Raw genomic sequence first — 20,842 nt, 5'->3', positions numbered from 1 at the left:
ACTCTCTAAAGCTTTTCCTTACTATGAGCTCTTCATTCACAGCCAGTGCATTTCAATAAAAACAACTTTCACTTGATGCTTCAGATCAGCAGGTTTTGTGAAGGAAATAAAACAAGACTTACATAACAGCAGAGACAGAAGTGACAACAGAGAGGGAGAAAACAGAGTATTTAGCCACACTCCCACAACACTGTCAGTTTTCTAACCTTTGGTTTTTCTTCAGGCTTCGGCAAAATTGGTTTTCCATCTTTATCCTGGAAGTAAATTAAGTATTACTGATGTTCTTCTATTGTTTTAAGCACCATACTCAGTAATCACCAGCAAAATAATGCAAAATAAATTACACACACAAGATTAAATAAGTGACATAATACCAGGAATTCCCTGAAATGGGGAATTTTTATATGGTCAGTAACTGGATAAAAGATGCAAATGTAATGTCAGCACCATACAAGAGACCAAAAAGAGTTCACTTGAATTGGTATCAATATGTAGTGGGAATTAATTCCATAGCAAACCACTAGGAATTCATCCACTGGTAAAACAAGCTTTGAGTAAACCTTTGCACTTGAACAAAGAGGGGATGAAATCCCAGGTCTGTAGTTAGGCAGTCCTGAAATCTCTAAAAAGGGGTGTAAATCTGCTCCTTTCAACACCCAGTGTTAACATTTAGCTCCAGCAAAGCCAGTCTACATAGCAAGCTTATTGCTAACATCAGTTATACCAAAAGCCATCACAGCAACTTTCAAGTCTGAGCTTTATGGAAAACACACCTCAGTTCTGTTGCTGTTCTCCTTAACCTTGAACAAATATCCATCCCTTGAAGTGACAATCCAAAAAAAATGAATGTACTTTTCATACCATTTCCCATTAGTGTTTCAAGGTTACATTACAGAGTGATACCAAAAAGCACTTCTGTAAAAGGATGGACTTTTCAACGCTGAGGTTTAGTGTAAGAAACAACAAACACCACTCTTGAAGAGGGAATGTGCAACCCGGGAAAATCGGATCTTTGCTGAGAATGCCTGAAAAAGCCAGTTATGCTCACAGAGGAAGAGGAGGAAATTGGAGGTACAGAGAACTTACCAACTCTGGCGTTAACCTGTATTCTGGAGGTATCGTATCTTCATGTTCTCCAACCTTTTCTTCTTTTTTCTCTTTAGCTTTTGCCTTACAGAAAAAGAACATCATAAAAAAATCACTTAAAGCAATTCAAATAAGAACTCAAAGTATACTCACCTTCACTGTCAAGATTCTTCAGCCTGTGTGCAGAAGAACTAGCACCAGATAAATTATTACTATTCCATGTATCAAGATACTAAAATTCCTCCATTTATTCCCATCAAATGTTTGTGGGAAAATCATAATGGTTTAAGCTTCAATGCTATATGTGAATATAGCTGTATTATTTTAAATCCTAGAAAACTTCAGACACTATTCAGAGCTCTCCAGCTGTATGGCTGGCACTTCTGGAATTTTCGTGTGTACAAAATTCTCAGGTTTTCTTCTTCACTCTGACTGCTCACACCATAATTCTCTATCTTTTTCCACCACTGGTACCAAAACACAGCTTTGGATTCTCTAGACCTCCTTCATGAAGCAGTTTATCTGCTGAGTTACCTGAAGGTCCAGACTGACTGAATCTGAAATGCAAGAAATTCTTCTTTTGTCAAAATTGAGCCCAGCAACAGAAGATTTTTTTACTATTTCCCTGTCACTTGTTTGCTCTGAGTTGGACACGAAGATGGGAAAAAATCTGCTATTAGTATGGTGATAGGCAGAGTCTGCAAAACTAAACTAAAAAGTGAAAGTTTAACATGCAAACACAGGGTTACTGTTGAAAATCTGTTAAAAGCAAAACTCTTTTTTAAAAGATTGTGAAAGGCAGGCCTCAAATTAGAAAGAGAATAGGGTTTGATGAAAAAAAAGAGTACATGCACTGAAAGTCAATTAAAAATCAAAGAGCAAATATGTGCAACATGAAAGCTATAAATTCTACTGAGTGCTGGGAAAAAATACAGAGCAACTGTTTTTACCACAGGGAAAAATGCATGTATAGCCAAATGATATGTTTATCATTTTCCAGGCCATCTGATTTTACCTGCACTCACTCAGGATTTCTTAATTTTTTAATTTTCTTAATCTCTGAAGACTCACACATTCCTTATGCCTTTGATATGAAAGCTTCTTTCCTGTTATTTAACATTTTTGCACAGGATCTAACAAAGAAGACTCAAGATTCCATGGGAGACACTGAAAACCAGGGTAAAAGGTAGTAAGATGTTACCTCTGACACCTCTACAATACGGGTAGGGTCTTCTTCAGGTTCAGGTTCAGGTCCTCCAAGAGTATCAAGGAGAGCATCCACTGCATCTTCTTTAATTTCCTGTATTTAAGAAAATATGCAAACTGTTTCACTCTTCCCTTAAACTGAGACGGGTTTTACCTTTTGTATTTTTATGCTTTATATTAAGCCAACAGGCAGCACCAGATTGGTCACTTTGGTTTGGCTTTACCCAGTGTCATTAATATCAAATTAAGTGATACAATCAGCACAGTCTAATCAAGATACGGATTCTCTTAAGGAGAGAAGGAAAAAACAAACAAAAAAGAAGCAAACACCCCACCACACACATGCCAAATCCCATAATGTGACAATTTCATGTATCACAGTTGTCATGTGGTCCCACACAGCAAACCAAGAAAATGTAAGGTCATGCTTACTCTGTATAGAAGAAGAAAGAAACGTTTGTAAAACATGGGGAAATTACACCATATCAAGTTTTAAGCACGTATCATATAGCTAAGAACATTTTTCTACTATTTTTTCTACTACCACCTCTAGTCAGAAGAACCAGTTATTCTGCAGAAGAATCCAGAAGAAAAAATGATCTGACCCACTAAAGCCACATCTTTCAGACTCAGTGGAGTCTGAGCAATGGTATTTCCTGCTATTCCTACACTTTCTATGATAAAGAGGATTTACAACTGAAAAATGAGAATGATGAACACCTTTACAGGATCAGGCACACATAATACAGCCATATGCCTGTGAATTTTAATTACAAGTTCACTAGTAAAACAATGACTATGTATACCTCATTTGATTTCTTTTTCTTCTCCTTAGGAGGAGCTGAGGTCTTGACTGAATTTGCTGCTTGTGCTTGCACGATTTCTCCTTCCTTACTTGGCTTCTGTGAGAGAGATGAAATCACAGGCATATTTGCAAAAGTAAAAAGAAGTGGAAGATTTTCAGTATCACTTTAAAATGAAACATTAAGTTAATAATGACAATGTTTCACTGCAAAGAAGGCCTGCAATGGCAGGAGAATTATCAGTACCTCTGTCAGACTTGTCTCCTTTTCTTGAGCAGAAGCAGTACTACAGGTAAAGTCAGATGACAGGGCCTCTGCAAGCTCATCCTCTGTCATTAGTTTCTGAGCAAAATATTGCAAACCAAGTTATGACTATTAAAAGTTCAAACATCAACCCTGTCAAGCTCAGTTTACAATCTGAGGGTGCCCCACACTTACTCATACAATGACCTCACTGGCATGTGCTCCTAACACAACAAAAAATATTTTCCCTCCCTGTTTGATGTATTTTTAACTTCTGTTAAGCTTCTTTTTTTTTAACAGGTTAAAGTTATAGACAGCAAAATTATGCTGGCTGGCAGAATTCTCTTTTTTAATTTCAGTGTAGAAATGCAAGTAGTCTTTGCCAAAGACATGACAAAGAGACTCCTGCATGCACATTTACCATTTCTCCCCTTTGATCTTAGTAAACCAAGTATCTCTGTAAGCATTTATTTGTATTGTTTCAGCTTCAGTGCCCCAAAAATTTCTACACCTCTATTAAAAACATCCATGGAAAGTTCTATTTAGCTTTATCAGTAGGTATGTTATCTGACAACCCACAGCCTTCTCCCACTTCCTGGGTATTTTGGAAAACAGGCAACATTCACATTTCCCTAGGAATCCAGTAATAACTGGATTATTTTCACCTGGGTTACTTTCACCTTCCAGTATAAAAAAATAAGTCTTACATCATTCTTTTCATTTTCTTTGGGTGGGATTCCATCTTGCCCATGCCCTTTGCTCTAAAATGAGAATTAATTTTGTAGTAAATAGAAAGCAAAAACATAAACTATGAAAGAAAACAAGCATGAAGAATGTATTTCTTAACTCACTAACCTTCAACAATTTAACATACTCTGGAGGGAGACTACCTTCCCGTTTACCCATTTCTTCCAAGTACCTTGAATATATATCATCTTCCTGTGAAAAGAATGCACACATTAATCTGTGTGTACTGCTCTTTAATGAGACAAATTTCTGGAAAGAAAAGGCAGGGGTTGGCTTTGTCAGAGGGCCAAATCTGGACTGTGATTATATAATATCTTTCAATGATCTGGTATAATGCACATGCCTCTTGACCAGCTTCAGCAGTGCTGACCATCAGGCAGAACTCCGCCTCTCCATTCCCAGATCCCTCTGCATTACCCTAAGCCATTTCAAGCGTCTCAGGCCATGGGATGCACTGCTGTACCTTGACTGATTTTTATATATATATTTATAAATTCCACGATTTTTATCACAACTGAGTACTGTACGGAACCACTGAGCTCCTAATCTTAATCCTTCTCAAATGACTCTCCCACTCAGACTCAGAAAGGTCTTTCTTCCCCAAATTCCCCATCTTAATCCTAAACTTAATCCTTCTCAAGTGACTCTCCCACTCAGACTCAGAAAGATCTTTCTTCTCCAAATTCCCCATGTTTTACTTTGTCTCAAGGAGAAATGAAATGTCCTAATTTGTTTACACTCTCCTATACCTCCCTCTATCACTGATTTGCAAATCCATTGCATAGTGTGCTTGGGAGTCAGCTCAAGAAGCAGCAAAGTTACTTTGTTGTCACTTCAGTGTTTTCTACTGCAATAGATCCAAAACTGTGTAATGTCTATACTACTGAAAACAACATTAAAATGTAACTGTGCACACTCTGTTTTGACTCTTAGCAGATCACAGCAACAAGGACTGGATCAGTGTGGTACTGACCAACCACAGACATCTTCCAAGAAGTAAAAATAAGAAGTGTAGAATACCGTAACTACTGGACCAGTGTAAACAGGAGTAGTAGGCACATCTTCCTCAGGTCCACCCAGGGTATCTATTAGGCTATCAAGGGCTGACTCATCCATACCAGGCTACAAAATAAGCAAACCATTGTAGAAGTTACCATGCTGTACACAAGAAAAAAATGTAATATCCTGAATTATCTGAATCTGTAGAAGACTCCTGGAAACCAAACTAAAAGCTTTCTTCCAGTAGCACATGCACTTCACAAATTTTTCAGAGAGAACATTCTTAAACTTGTTCTCCAGTGTAACAAGATAATCCATATCCATATATCAGCTGATACACGTGCATACATATGCAAAAATAACTGAAGACAAGAGAGTAACTAATTTTATGCTAGTTGTGGTAAAAGTGATCCTAAAGAAGTCCTACTGGTCAAAACACAAATGACACACCACCACTTTTTTACTTACTCTTTCAGATGGCTCTTCACCATCATACGTAACTACTATGTATAGACACTTCAGCATTTACACATTTGGTTTTTTTCTGAAAGTGGAGTGTTTCAGAGAGAGAAGCACTCTCTGAGACATTATGACAAAGGAAGCATTTGCCTGGGCTGTGTTTACCAACCTCAGTACTTGATTTATCAGCTGCAGTAACCACACTTGCACCAGCTGTGCCAGCAGCAGCTGCACCAGCCACTGTGGACATCCCCTCAGACTTAGGCTGGAGAAATAAGAGAAAAATTAAGAGATGGTTTATTGTTAAAAATGCTAGAGACCAAACAAAATATAAGAGATGTTATACTCAGGCATCCACATCTACTATCCTTATCTACACTTGGAATAACAGTGGTTCAGCTGTGGGAAAGAAAGCTTGCTATTTTAAGCACCCTACCTCTTTCTTTTACTTTGCCAGTAAAAGAAATCTGCAGTGCAGAAAGACTACAAGGCTCCTTCCAAGTCTCTACTGAAAGCTTTCATTTACTTCTGGCAGCTCTCAATACACCATTAAATCCAGCAGGAAATGGTGTTCGAGCAGGTAAGGGTGAAAAATGCTGCAGGGACTCAGGTGCAGGAGCAACACCACACCAGAAGGGCAGATTTCTGCATTACTGACACTCCCATCTACTGAAAAAAATTGTTCTATTTTTCTGTTGTAATAGAGCTGCAGGAGCCCTTTGTGTCACTCTGGCCTTGTCACCTAGACATGTGCAGACCAAAAGATCTAGTCCCTGACTCTACTACCATACATTTTTGTTTTGTATTTTTTCTCCATTTGCCTCTTTGAAATTACCCTTGTGACAAGAAGTGTGACATTTCCAGTCCCCAGATTTTAGAGCAGTACAAGGATGTTTGTCATACACATCTGCAAACACAAGACAGCTTTTGAGCCTTCCTACACTGTGATTTTTGGGGGCTCAGTCTCACCTAACAATACTCAGCTTAAGAATCCACCCTACATTGATTTCTAACATATAAATAATAAAAATTGGTTGTTGCTTATACTATACCTTTGCTGTCTCTGTGGAGGCTGTTTGTGGAGGCTGATCAGGTTGAGTTGTAGTTACTTTTCCTGCATTATTTGGTTTAGAAGCTGTTGTCACAGAAGGTGAGATTTGGCCTTTTGCCTGTGTAGAGACAAACTATTACAATTACATGGAGGACTAGCTTTGTATTTCTTTTAAATTATTTTTTTTTAAATTACAGACAAAAAATACCAGGGGATACCCTCACTAAGAAAAAAAAAGTAAGAGAGAGAGAAAACAATTATACAACTTACATCACTGTTTTGCTTCTCCTCAGGTTTCTTTTGCTTCTCCTCAGCCAGCTGTTTATTTTGAGAGTCTGTTGGCTGTCATAAAATAAAGAATTGAGATAATTTACCCTTTCCATTGTTCAGTGGAACTTGATCTGTGCTAGTTCAAATAAGCACAAGTTAGACTGAAAGATACTTAACAGAACACATCTTTGGCTGTTCTGAATTAATAAAGCATCCTGGCTCTTTCCCCCAAGCACTGCATTCCCTCCCACCAGCTCCCAGCTGTGCACAGCTGTGTTACTGATCACACAACAGTTTCATGAGGCACAGTGACAGCAGAGAGTTTTGCCTCTAAGTTAGTAAAAGACCAAAGTACAACAACTCTGCAAAGGTGAAAGTTGAGTACTTACCTTGTCTGACTGGGTGTTTTTTTCAGATCCTGCTTTGGTTGTCGGTGCTGACTGAAACACAAACAACACACATTCAGGCAGAGATTAGTCTGCTTGATTATTTCTAAAGGGCTGGCTTATATAAAGCAGAGTATCAGACAGGTTCACACTTGTGAGCACACGCTGTGTAACTAATACACAGGGCTTTCACCTTGCACTTTACAACTTCCTGGCAGGCCAGGGATCTAAGAGCACTCAAATGTGTACAAACACCCACCCACACATGCACTCCTCACAGTTGTGACTGAAAGGAGAGGGAAGAAGATATTACATATAATGAGCAGTTTGATTTATCGAACAAAAACCCAAACCGCCACTACCAAATTTTGAAATAAGGTCAAATATTACTTAATAAATCATGATTCATTATTTTTTCAATAAAATAATTGTAAAAATACACAAAGTCCTGATAGAAAAGACATTAATGACTTACATTCAACAGGACATAAACAGGGTGAGATATATGCAATTAGTAACCTTATACTACAGACAATAGAAATTAAGTATTTTTCCTTTCCTCTGTAATTTCCTAATGCTCATATTTTAAAAGAGAGCTGAACAATCTGGCTTGCATAGTTATTACATGATTGCACTTCCAGGATTTACACCTGAAAATTTTCTGCAGCTATGCCACAAAATTAATTCCTGTGATTCACCTGAAGTCAAAGTATAGTGAGCAATAAAATGCTACTAGCAGAAACTTGTAAGAACTAACATAGAAAAACTGAAGAATGGTTATATCTATTAAGACAGGAAGACAAAAATGCCAGCCTCCTCACCATATTTTTCTTAACTATTAGGTGGTAATTTAAATTTTTTCAGATTGAGTCATGCTCTGTATTCTCCCACTTGTCCATCCCCTAACTCAAGGTCACACACATCCACTTGTGTACTGGTGCACTAAATAATCCTATAATGAAAGGGTAATCCTAAATTTTCAGTTTTTAAGCTAAATAAGCTTCGATGTGTTTCTCTAGCAAATAATGGATCAGACATGAGATGTCCTTTATCAGCAAGACTGCAAAAAATGGGACATAAACACAAGGATGAGGTTCAAGAAACACAAAGTTTGAATATTCCTGCTGCCTGCTCAGGACTTTAAACACCCTGCTGCCAGAGCAAAATTCAGGTTTTTCTGATGTACTTTTCAGAAGAAGACCAAACACACCTTTTTTTCTGTAGGACAATAAAATATATGTACTTATTCTCAACCTGCCAAACCAGTTACAAGCAACTGCAAGTCTTTTTTAATTTAATACTGTAAATATTTTTTCACTAAGTACTTAATACATCTCTTGTGTAGGGCATCCATTACTCATTATTCTTTTTATATCTTTTAAAGTGTGCAGAATTGCTTGGACTGCAAATGACAATGCTGAATATATGGATTCATATGGGCAATGCTTTTGGACTTAAAGGAGGATGGTAAGGCCACACTAAAACACAAGATTATAAATACTTTCATGCTCAGGCATGCAGAGACAATCCATTTAAATACACTTTTAGCAACGAAAAAGTTCAAATCCAATTAAAAAAAAGTCAGCAGGCAAGTCAAACAATTTCAGTAGGAGACTACACATTCAGAGGCAACTGTTCAGTCATCCTATAAGCAGAGTCAGCTGTGAGCAGACACAGCCTGAAGCCATGGCATTAGTGTACACTGTATCCCTGTGGAGAAAAAGATGTTCCACCTCCCTTTCAACTGCCTGCTCCCATCAGCACAGTGCCAGGATCTAAGAGAAGGAGTTTTAAGCTGACTCAGGAAACTCAAAAACAGCCTGGAAAAGAAAAATTCTATGTTTTCACTGGCTCCCTACTTTACAGTTCAGTTACATTTTAAACACGTGCAAAAGGTAGAGAGCTGAACAGGATGTGTTTCTGGCAGGGGCAGCACCTGCTTCCTTCCTCCTGCAAAACCCACACGGTGCCTCATCCTCCAAACTCACCACCTAACCTAAACCAGGCTCTGCCTACACAACAAGAAGTTCCACATTCCTTCCTCTGCTGCAGCAGGTCACAGCTTTCTCAGGGAGATATATAACACTGAGGGTTTATTGGAGACAAAGCACACACAGAGAAAGGAAAGCTAAAGAAGGGCCCAAGCACATTAAAAGTAGTGACACACTAGAGAGACTCCAGGAAAGGCAAAGGAGACGTGGTTACAGCAGGCAACTGGGACAGAGTTGTCAATGTGCAAGAAATTTAGGACTAGAAATGAAAGTGACTCAGCAACCTCACTTCTTTCCAAAGAAGCCTGTCAAAAATGCAAACGACTTGTGTAATCCAGCAGGAGAAAGACATTAATAATGCAACAGACATTAAAAGAAAACACTAATTATCTTAACACATGCAAATGCAGGACACTGGTTCAAAGGGATTTGCGTTTACCAATCTTACAGTGCTGGAGTATGCCTTTGCTGCTCTATTTTTGGCTCATTTACAACACTCTTCTGAGTGGGATTTTAAATTTCAAGTAGTGAAAGACCATAACTATTTTCAGATAGCTGGCTGGGTTAAACCATATGGAAAACTGCAGCAGGAATGAACACAGGAGGATGCCCACAAATATAAGAGGAAGATTAAATCAGAGACGTGCAGATACCCTTATTTATGAGTAATGATGATTGTGCACAAATGGAAGAGGTTTAATTGCCATCCAGCTCACCGGTACCAGTCTGAGATGTGTGCATGAAGGAAAAGGGTTTAAAAGGTTGAGGGGAATGTAAAGGCTAAGCTCAGAGGAGGAGAAGATGGAGACAAGTGCACCAGCTTGATGGAGATACGTGTCAGAACGACCACGAATAAAAGTTACAGCAGAGAAACTTCCCACTTGATGAATGGAAAAAAAAATCATCCTAATGAGGGTGACCAAACATCAGAACTGGCTACCCAGCCACCCTGTGTAACACACTGTAGTGTTCAAAAGTGTCTGCTGGCTCTGCCTGAGGACCTCCAGGGGCCTCTTCCACCCTCACCACTCCAAGCATCCCTTTACTGGCATTTACACAAGGTGCAAGTTAAGTCCTAACCTTGACTGCTGTGCAAGTCCCTGCTGGTCTGCTTTGGTATTCAGTGTTTTTATTGGTGTCGCTGCTATGAGTGGAAAATGAAAGAGGGGGAGAGTCACTAATCATTTGTTTAAACAACACAGGTAACTACTGTTAGGCAACAGAGGCATAAGGGAGGAGTGTGACTCTTCTAACAAGTACATGACTGATGACACAGCTCTGACACTAAGGAAGTTCTAGTCATAAAACAAGACAGAACAGGCATAAAGGACAAAGACAGGAGAGCTGTCAGACAGCGGAAGATGAGATATTAACAAGAAGATGCAGTTGTACATATAGAAAAAGCTGAAGCTTGTCCCAAATTGGTTGAGTATGTGAGAAATTACCATCAGGTACATAACTCTGCAGTTACACTGGGGGGAGCTATATGCATGTCACAAACTGTGACAGAAGTAAAATTAAACATCATCAGCACCATTTTTTTTATCCCTGCTATAAAAACATCTGAATGCTCTGAATAGCATTTTTTACAAACTTTCTGCAGAGGAAACAAAGCTGCACACAAGAAATATGGAAAGCAAAGTTACTCAGTGTCAAAGTGTTAAAAAAGCAATTCCATGGCTTCATACATTTGTGCTTAACTGCAAGTGTGATTTCTCAGGAATTCTTACCCTGGTTTCCGATGGCCTCATGATTTTCGGTTTTGATGCATCCACAGAGGGAGACTGCTTTTGAGGGAAAAAAATAAATTAAGTAAATTTACCTTTGTTACACATTTGTTTTAAGCAAGCATAAACAATCTGAATTCATTAGTTATCTTGCTATAAATTAGAGTTATCATTTTAGATCTTTTGCCTTGCCTGGATTTCTGTAATATACACATGTAGAATTTAGACAGAGTGATGATGTCCACAGAACTTCTTAAAACTTCCTCTGACAGGTACTGATAGCAAATTTTGCATCAAGTATCAAGACAGACTCAAATCCTGCTCTCACACTGAAGCACAAACACTTACTACTGTGCAGGACCTGTCCACACTTCTTCTTTCTAACAAAAAAGGTACTTTGGGATTCACTAGTCTGTCATACAAAATATTTAACACTAAACTAGCAAACTCAAATATGTTGAGATGAAAGGAATAAGTAATATCTATGTAACACACACACAGATGTTCCTACATGTCACATAACCCTTTTGAAATTCTGCAAAGGACGTGGTCTTTTTTTCCCTGACTTCAGTCATGTCAATCCAAGAACAGCATGTTGTACCTGTCTTTTGACTCCATCCAACTTCAAATCCCAGACATGAATTTTCCAGTTCTCTCATCAATACTTTATACAGATGTAATACTACTCCTCTACTCCTGGTTCACATTCCTCTGCTCAAAGCCATGTTTTGCTGTATTTTGTATTTTTGTATATATTCACAGCTGTATTCCATAATTCTATAATTTGCCATCCCAGTGACAGTAACACATTCATGGGTTACATTTAAATGAATTGCACAACCTATCAATTTTTCTAGAGTCTTCCTCGTGTTTACTGTGACACTCGCTATAGGAAAACAGACACTGTCTGAACAAACTCAGAAGCCATTACTATTCCAGACCTACGGTGATTCCTTACTTATACATGGAAAACTTTTTCATTTCCATAATTTTTCATAGTATGAGCATTTCTCAGCAATAAGAGAAAAGCTGTACAGAGTTTAAGTTGTACTCTATGATGATGACAGACAGCATGCCCTCCCCACCAGAATATATTTGAGCACAGCATAGTGAGAGGTTTGACTACTTTAAATATATACTACAGAGAATTCACAATAGTCACACCACAGAAATGCAAGCAGATAATATCTGTTTCCCTATACAAACAGATGGACTACATCATAGATGGCAGCTTTTGAATAGGTGAAGATGTACTTAGGAATGTTTGGAGCCTCCTGTATCAGGGCAGAGAAGAAAGGTTATAAATAACCTTTTAATATATTTCCACTGCCACCATCAGGTGATCTGTAGGCAACATAGTACTTTTCTTCATTTAATAGTTTTTCCCCTCTTCTTCCTTCTCCAAGGAATTAATCTAATTCTTTCTACATGGCTAACAAGCTGGTATCCATTCTACACCTTTGTTATTACTCACCTAGTCTGTTTAATAAAAACATTTATCTGAGTCGTTCTTCCTTCCTCCCCTCAGAAAACTACCAAGCCAGTGTCTTAAAATGCACTGAAAAATTCCTTCCCAAGTTCCAGCACAGCAGCACCACTACAACCTGCAGAGAACAGTGAAAACCTCCCAAAACCTCAGTTGCTTCTTTCTGCCTGGTCCAGCTGGAGGGCAGTGAGCAGCAGAAACAAAGAGGTGAAGAGTGTAAATGTTCATGGAGGAAGAGGAGTAGTTTGAAAGCAGGACCACAGTTCAGCGCACAGCTGCTGACCAGTCTGCAATTCTGTAGGAAACTGAAGGGAGGAAGAAGACGACACAACAGAAGTTATTTGGCAGAAGACAAAGTCTCGTTTTGTGTCCAAACAGAAAAATAAAAAAGACTCTGGAAATAGAATACAGAGAAGAAGTAAAATACTAACAGGTACAAACCAAGGAGGCTCTAAATGTACTGAAAATAATGATCATTGAAAGAACTGAGAGGCTGAATTAGTTGTATAAAATTTTCATTACTAATAATGCTTACTGAGAGTTCATGCTTAACTTTATTTATTAGCAGGATTTCTAGATTTACAGTTTTGTTTGGACACCTGGGGCTGACTCAGGGACACAAAGCCCTGTCCTGGGAATCCAGAGAGGGGCAGTAGGACCAGTGGAAAGAGCAGAGTGACTCTCCAGCACATCACCAAAGAGCACCTCGCTTCACTTGCAACACTTCCTGCTTCAATTCCACAACACTCAAGGCCTTCAAATTTCCACCATGAGGCTGCCACCATCGTGCCACCATCAGCACCAGCCTGGCTCTGGGGTCGTCCTCTTCCCATGGGTTGTGCCGGTGCTCCCGTCACAAGGATGCCACGCTGCTGCCAGGTGTGCCCAGCTGTTCTCAGCCCCACAGCTGGGCTGCAGGAGGGGTGAAGCAACACGCAAACGTGTGTGTCAGGCGTGGAGGTAAATATTAAAAGGCTGCCTGGCAACCAGCACAACAGCGTGACGCAGAGCTGCTGTGCAGCTCTGGCCAGGACAGGCACACCCTGCTGCACCCAGCGAGAGAATCCCAGCATGGCATGAGACAAAGATCCCTCACTGAAAGGCTGGGATGCCAAACAGTGAGGGATTGTCTGAACCAGGGCCAGGAGGTGCTGTGCAGGGAGAGCGGGGTGTCCTTTGAGCTGTCATGATTCCCTGGAGGGCACAGCCAACAGCAGAGGGGAGAACAAGTGTGATCAGTGCTGATTCCAGTACTCCTGCCTGCAAAGAAAGAGGCTTGGGTGCTGGAGGGTGCTGTGCCAGCCCTGGCTGTGACTCACGGTGGGGGTCCCAGCCTGGGGGATGGATGCCACACAGTCCTCCTGAGAGCTGGGAGTGGAGGGAAATGCACAGCAGAACACCCAGGACCACAGACAGTCACCAGCAGGGAGCACAGGGAGATGCTCCCCGCATGACTCCCACAGCCACCACAGAAGGGCCTTGAAAGACAGAGAAGAGGTCACAGGATAACATCAATTAAATGAAGATTGATCCACTGTTAATTACCCCACCCTGGTGACAGGAAGTGTGACACCTGTGGGGTCACAGCCTGTGCCCTTTCCAGTCCACCCCACAGGCAGGACGGACACAGGAGCTGACCAAAGCACCTCAGGTGCTTGAGTTACAGGATGGCTTTCCAGGAAATGCTGATAAAGAGACCTGAGATCTAATCTGATGCGAGAAGAAATACCCTTGAAAACCCTTTTGACAAATTATCAGGGCACTCTTCATGCTACTGTTGAGAGAGAACAGGCACAGAAGGCAGAAAGTGGGTTAATGAAACAAAACAAAAAACCTACCAAAAACTGGTTATCTAATTTCACTGTGTGTACTGCAGAATCTGTTAGTAAAAGGGAAGAACACCTGCAGAAGAAGAAAGAAAATAAGTATCAAAAGAAAACAACTTTAACTGCTCTGGGAATTGGATGTGGATGCCCTTTGGAAAAAGAGAACAGCAGGTGAAGAAATCCAAGAGAACTCTTGGTTACAGACCAAGAACATTGAAAGTTCTAAAAAACATTGAAACCTAAAAATCATATGTAACATAGTGAGAGCTACTGTCAACTAAAACCATACATTCTGGAAATTCCTGTGGAAGATCCAGACTGAGGAGGGTCATTGCCCACCTTCAGAAACAAGCACAATGCACCAGGTGGAGACTTTCAGAAACAGAAGAAATGCGGAAAACATTTGCCAAGCAACCCATAAACACTTAGATGATAATAAGAGAATAAATAAGAATCAACAGACTGGTCAAGAATAAAGCAAACAACCTCCAGAGGAGGACATGCTGTCACTGCAGCTTTTACAGTACTTGAGGTGACATTTCCTCAATGAAACAGGGAAATTAGTCAGCTTCCAGCCTGAATAGATCAGTTCCCGAAGACAATCAGATGCAAATAGTTAACATAAAAACCCCAAATCAGCAGCAGTACTGACAAAAATATGTAAAGGCTGTAATGCCAGAGGCTGAGACACTCTTGCCAAAAACAAACAAGGAAAGAGGAATCTGGGGGAAAGCAATCTCTTCACTGTGACAACATAAATATAAATATAAAATATAACTTTCACCCTTTTTGGCATGAGCTTCTCTAGGTCAAGTGCTAGGACAGTTCTGGCCATCACGCTGCAGCACAGAGGAATAAAGAGAGATCCGAGGACAGATTTAGAGGGGGAAAAAAGAAGAAAAAGTATGTCTGAGGAAAGACTTAATGACAGGAAAAGCAAGTTGGCACCTGCTGCTTTGTACACTGCTCAGGGAGCCAAGAAAATGGGAAACAAGAAACTGACTTACTCTGTAACAATCTCTCAAGTCAGAGCTCAAAGTGTTTTTTTTTCTGGAGAGAAGAAAGAATTCTGTGCCAAAGGCTGCTTAGATGAGACAGGAGCCTCCATCCCTGGCAGCCTTTGGGGAGGTTTATGTAAGTATTTTCTGAGTGATCTACCTGAACTCAGTTTAGAACAGGACTGAAAAGGCATCCAAATATGCTTTTGGGCTTAACACATCTTTACATATGAATGAGCTGGGACTGCTTCTCAGGCTCAGAGTTGACATCAACTCTATGATTCCAACATTTCTAACTCACAGGGATACCTCAGTACAGCTGTGTAATGCAAGAGAAAACCTAATCCATCTGATTGGAAATGGTTGCTTCTTTTACGTGGATGGTTCTGGTACTAAGCTTTAATTAATAGCACTGGTGAGGTGTGGGCAGCAAAAGCTCTTTTAGAGAACTACTGTGAAAAATAATGGGCTGTTTCACTGAAGTGTAAAACACCACTAAGCTGTGATGGGTTAAACCTCCCACTTGTCTGACAGCATGTGCTATGGACTCTGCAGTTCTGTGATCTGTGGCACAAACACAGTTCCACTAATTTTCCACTAAGCCCACATGGAGTTGTGAGACACAATCTGAGCCAACATCCGTCTGTCTGAATGTTTACAAATAAATATAAAAACATATATCTGAGGCTACAGAGCAGCTAAGACATGCACTGATTTAAAACTGGAAACAATTCAGCACTGATACCAACCATTTATATAAATTTTACTGTAGCAGTATCTACAATAACTGAGTTAAAAATCACAAATTGGAGTGCTTCTGTGTCATTTTCCATCTCAAGTGACTTTGGAAATACCCTATTATTTTGTAATTACTGTTCTTATATATAGTTCTGCCGTTAAGTTGTTAAGGAAAACAACACCTTTTTAAAAGAAAGGTAAAAATCCACACACAGTGAAGAAAACAATATTCTTCAAGATTTCAGGCTCTCAGTTAATTTTGTGGAAGTTTAATACTAAGAACTTACTGAAATGGAGCAGCAGGATGCCAGTCTCCAGTTAGCACCTATGTATTACTCAGACAACTGGTATATTTACACAAAACATTGCTACTATATAAGCCAGTATGTTGTGCTGTTGTGATGAGTTTCTTTGCAGAAGTGGTCAGAATGATTGCTAAAATATTTACACTGCAATTTCTAATGACTCTCTTTGCCACGTGTGTCTCTGCAATTCTAAAGCCCATTATCATTATTGAAACTCACCAACACTGCATGTTACAAACAAAGCCTAGTGCCCCTGCCAGCAGCCACTGAGGGGAGGTGGGAAAAAAAGTCCTTGGAGGACACAGCTGTTAGTTATTTTTTCTGTAGCTGTATTCCACCTCTATATAAAATTCTGTGCTGAAGTTGTTCTTGTAGTCAGTTTTTTAAATTCATGCTGTTGTAGTTCAACTCATCAGTACACCTGGTTTTAAATACCTGTCTTTAGGAAAAAAAAAAACACAGGAAACTTTCTCTCTAGAGATGCTTCCTTTGCATTCAACATTCATAAACTCAGTTGATGTGAATATAACTGAAAAATATGCAAAATAAACTACTACAGATTATATTTTATAATATTAATTTATATTATATAATAGATCTATTATTATAGCTTAAATTTCTATGATAAAAACAAGAAAAGTTATATTACAGAAGACCTGACTGCCCCTTAGAGCTAAGACACTTACGATTTTGCTCAGCTCCAATATGCACTCACAGCTCAGTGCAAATGTGAAGAACAAGCTGAAGTAGATCTGAAGGACATGCATCTGCAGAGGACAGACAAACCTCAAAGGGCAAGTTCACAATCAAATTAAACTGTGCTGAGGCTCAGGGAGTGGTGTCTGCGTGTAAGGTGTGAGATGGGGGGACCACACATGGAAAAACCACCAGGAGTGACTTGGGATGCTCCTGACCGAAGTGCTGTCCCTAGGAGCCCTCTAGAAAAGAGGATTTCCTGTCTGACAACCTTCAAACTCTACACATGCACCCTCCAAACGCCAGCAAAACTAGTAACAAACAGTAGGATTATGTCAGTGCCTCTTTGCCCACTCAGAAGGTCGACCGTAGTAAATCGTAGTGCAGACCCAAGGACTGCTGAAAACACAGGACTATGTCTCTCTGCAAAACTCAATTCAGAAGATAGGATCTGAGTTGCTACTATGGAAAAGATTAACCCTAAAATTTCATTATTCTGCAATTTCCGCAGAAATAACAGAACAAGTATTTGCAACCATTATTAATCTGTACCCAGGAGCAAGATCAACCATCATTTAGAGATACTGAAAGACATACAGGAAATAAAACTGTTTTCTCATGAAACAAAAACATGACAGATTTTTTAAGAGATTGGTCTGAACCAGGAAATTGAAAAGCTGATTAGCTTGTAAAGCTATTTAGGGCCTCAAGTGTTGCTAAATTTATTCATCATCATGGAACACTGAGCCAGACAAATTCCATAACACAGACTCACTCCTACTAGTTTCTTCAATTTTGAATACTAGAATAAAATTTCAGCTATTTTTCTGCTATTCTAGTGTTCCAGTTTTGACTACTAGAATAAAATTTATGCACAGGGGAGAAACTTGACAGTGTTTCATCACTAAATTTCATGTATCAGCTAAAGCTGGTTAACCATATTACTCAATTTCAGTGTAACAGTTTTTTTAAGTAGTGTTTTTTGATACAACCTATTTGAATTTGTTGACATTAAATCAAATGTTATCAAGTAAATCAGTGAGTAAGTTCAGTATTATATTTACCACGAGAGTAGAACAAGGCTTCACAACACTTAGAAACTAACTGATCCATTAGACCACTTCTTGGTTAGATGTCTGTTTTAAGATGTCTGGATTTCAGCAACCTAATTCAAGCCCAGAGCTTAATAATGGCATGTTTGGTTTTGTTTATTTTAGTAACTATTAAGACTGTGAAATAGCTTTATGCTTGAACAAAAAAAACAACTGAGGACAGTGAATGACATCACTCTAAATAATTTTTGTACCATTTGACTTAAACTTCCAACACCTCTGTTTATGCTTGCTTATATGCAGGCAGTTAGGGATGTGCAGAAAAAATTAGAATTATCCCACAGGTGATGGGAAGAAGCCCTGTGCATTTGTTTGTGGTTGTTGACATCTTTTGGAAGCAAAGAGTTTGCTGGCTGGTCACAGATCCTGCACAGTACCTAAACACGAAGAACATTTACATACTCACAGTTCAACTTGTGGCCACAAGAAATTATTTGTACTCCAGTGTGTAGCATGGCTTCTCCTTTAAAGGCTTTACTATATACAAAGGCAACTTCTTTATAATGTCCTTTAATGATGACTGAAAGTGATCTGGGAAGAAAGTCAGTATATGCCAAGCAGAGTAACAGACTCCATCTGCTGCTTCCACATCAGCGTGTCTGCACACAGACCACGTCAGTATCATGGGCTGCACACTCCTTGTTTCTTTTCAATTACATCAATAATCTGCTTCAAACACACCATTCTTACTTCTTCTTAAAACATGCCCCTCAATTGCCTCCTCTTGGAAACTCGCTGTTTCTGTGACAATAAATTCAACAAGCTGGCACACACTCAAATTTCATTTTCATTCAGTCATATTCAAATATTAGAAGCAGTGCCCCCATCCTGTCATGGCTCTTCTCAGGTTCCCAGCATTACAGTAATGTATGAGCTGGTCACTGCAGATGAGCTTTCCCTTTTTTGCAGGCAGCTCAAAAATCCTCTTTCCAGTTCTACCTCCTGCAGGCAGTCAGCATTTAGCTACAGCGAGGCACTTCCATTTCTATGTGCTGTTTCAAACACCAGAATGTTCCACACCTATCTGCAACAGCAAACTGCAGGCTGGTAAGTAAACACCAGGAAAACAGGAGATTAGGTGCCAGCCACATGCCACACAGTGCTGCTGAGCTCAGCCAGGATTTCTGTCACTTGGTCTGCAGTGTCACACAAAGCCCAGCTCAGCAGGGCTGGGACAGAAGCAGGGAACTGCAAACAGGACCAGGAAATTTAGAAACAGAACCAGTGTTCTCTAAAGGGGGGTTAAAATGCCAGAAATGTCACATGAAAGAGGACTTCATCTTATGGCTGAAGATCTCAGAGGTTATGGGCTCGACTACTTCTATTACAGCAATCAAGCCCATGCAATGTTCAAACTGAGCAGTAATCTGAATTAGAAACTCTGTATTCTACCCCCAGAATACAGGAACAAAATATTATTCATGAACTGATACACAGATGGTAATGGTGGCACACTGCCTATCAAAATGAATGGAAAAAATAAAGGAGAATAAACAAAACCCACCAAGCCAAGGAATCTTGATAGAACTCTGCAGTGAAAATATTGCCCAGGGTAACACTGCATAACCTGGGGGGGCTAGTCATCTGTTGGCAGGATTTTTTTTCTTCAATCATTTTAGAAAAATTCAACATTGTTTTATAATTCCTACTTTTAAAAAGACAGATTGGGGCACTTCATGCTTTAGCATTGGCTTTTAACTCAAAATAGCTTCAGGAGGACCCTCTGCATGTTCTGGAGGAGTAAGTGCATTATTTTTAAAATAAAAAATATGAAACTACACCTTCATGAGGCCTTGTCCTGCCTCACAGAGATTTCCTCTCAGGGATCAAATATGTTAATTTTCTAGTTGGTTCAGGCACTGCTACTAAGCATGGCATAAAGGCAGGTACAGACCTGACTTCTTCCAGAACTAGAAGGGCTTCTGAGCATTAAGGAGCTTTCAAGGAGCACCCCAGGCCACCAAACCTCCCTGGTCCCCCTGCCAGTCTCTTCCTTTGGCAGAAGAAATTAGTGTTAGTGAGTGCAGATTTGTTCTTCTCAGGAAAAAAAAAAGGAAGCTGAATGGTAAGAACAGAGAGGCTGGAGAACTACTCACTGGAAAAGCAGCTCCTTTGCTTTCTGTAGAGAGAGGTTTCTCCTCTACCCCACTCCCCAGCCTCCAAGAGCCACTACCTTTAGGGCAGCACAGCTTTCCCTGGATTTCACACTGTCAGTGTCTGCCTACAGTGCAAAGCTCCAGAACCAGGGCTGTGAGAAAGGCTGGTCACTGAGCTCATTTCTGCAACTCCGAGATCAGAAACTTAATTTTCTGCAAGGTCTGCATACACAATATATCTCACTACTCAGGGGAAAAAAACCAAAAACAATAAAAACGCAAACAAAACCCCAAACGAAAACAGCACCGTTTTACACAGGAAGGTGGCAGTAACAAATAAGGTAGTCTAGAAAAGAGAATGTCTAACATAGAAAAGTTGTTATTACTGTATGTTTTCTATCAGTGTAAAAAGACCCTAAGATTGAGGAAGCTGGTTGTCAAAAAAAAAAAAAAAAGATGGATCAAAAACTCAGTAGAGGTGTCTGCAGTGTTCAAGAACTCTGGGCTCTTTAATGCATTATTTTCACTTTCTCCAAAAAAAAGAGGAGTAAGTATACCACCAACAATAATCAAACAGTCACATACCCTAAGCAACATCTACCTGCCGAATTTCTACT

The 20,842-nt window shown here is 39.7% G+C and overlaps 1 protein-coding gene across 8 annotated transcripts in view; it reads right to left on the bottom strand.

The window, feature by feature from the left end:
- The window catches only part of CAST (calpastatin), a 55,227-nt gene that overhangs the window by 13,279 nt on the left and 21,106 nt on the right, over positions 1 to 20,842 (bottom strand). For 4 of the 8 annotated variants that reach the window (XM_071579986.1, XM_071579983.1, XM_071579985.1 and 1 more), the window contains 13 exons: positions 10,972 to 11,028; positions 7,254 to 7,304; positions 6,865 to 6,936; positions 6,596 to 6,712; positions 5,713 to 5,808; positions 5,106 to 5,207; positions 4,194 to 4,277; positions 4,046 to 4,099; positions 3,342 to 3,437; positions 3,099 to 3,194; positions 2,288 to 2,386; positions 1,087 to 1,170; positions 207 to 254 (listed from right to left, as the gene is read on the bottom strand). In XM_071579986.1, the coding sequence (XP_071436087.1) occupies positions 207 to 254; positions 1,087 to 1,170; positions 2,288 to 2,386; positions 3,099 to 3,194; positions 3,342 to 3,437; positions 4,046 to 4,099; positions 4,194 to 4,277; positions 5,106 to 5,207; positions 5,713 to 5,808; positions 6,596 to 6,712; positions 6,865 to 6,936; positions 7,254 to 7,304; positions 10,972 to 11,028 (1,056 nt within the window). Of the gene's footprint in view, positions 1 to 206; positions 255 to 1,086; positions 1,171 to 2,287; positions 2,387 to 3,098; positions 3,195 to 3,341; positions 3,438 to 4,045; positions 4,100 to 4,193; positions 4,278 to 5,105; positions 5,208 to 5,712; positions 5,809 to 6,595; positions 6,713 to 6,864; positions 6,937 to 7,253; positions 7,305 to 10,971; positions 11,029 to 17,007; positions 17,089 to 20,842 lie in introns of all 8 variants that reach the window. The other 4 variants (XM_071579984.1, XM_071579991.1, XM_071579987.1 and 1 more) reach the window with 3 other exon arrangements.

The sequence above is a fragment of the Pithys albifrons genome, chromosome Z (genome assembly GCF_047495875.1).
Source record: "Pithys albifrons albifrons isolate INPA30051 chromosome Z, PitAlb_v1, whole genome shotgun sequence".
In the NCBI taxonomy this organism is placed as follows: domain Eukaryota; kingdom Metazoa; phylum Chordata; class Aves; order Passeriformes; family Thamnophilidae; genus Pithys; species Pithys albifrons.
The sequence above is the reverse complement of the archived record's forward strand: the minus strand, read 5'-3'. Positions and strand labels throughout refer to the sequence as shown.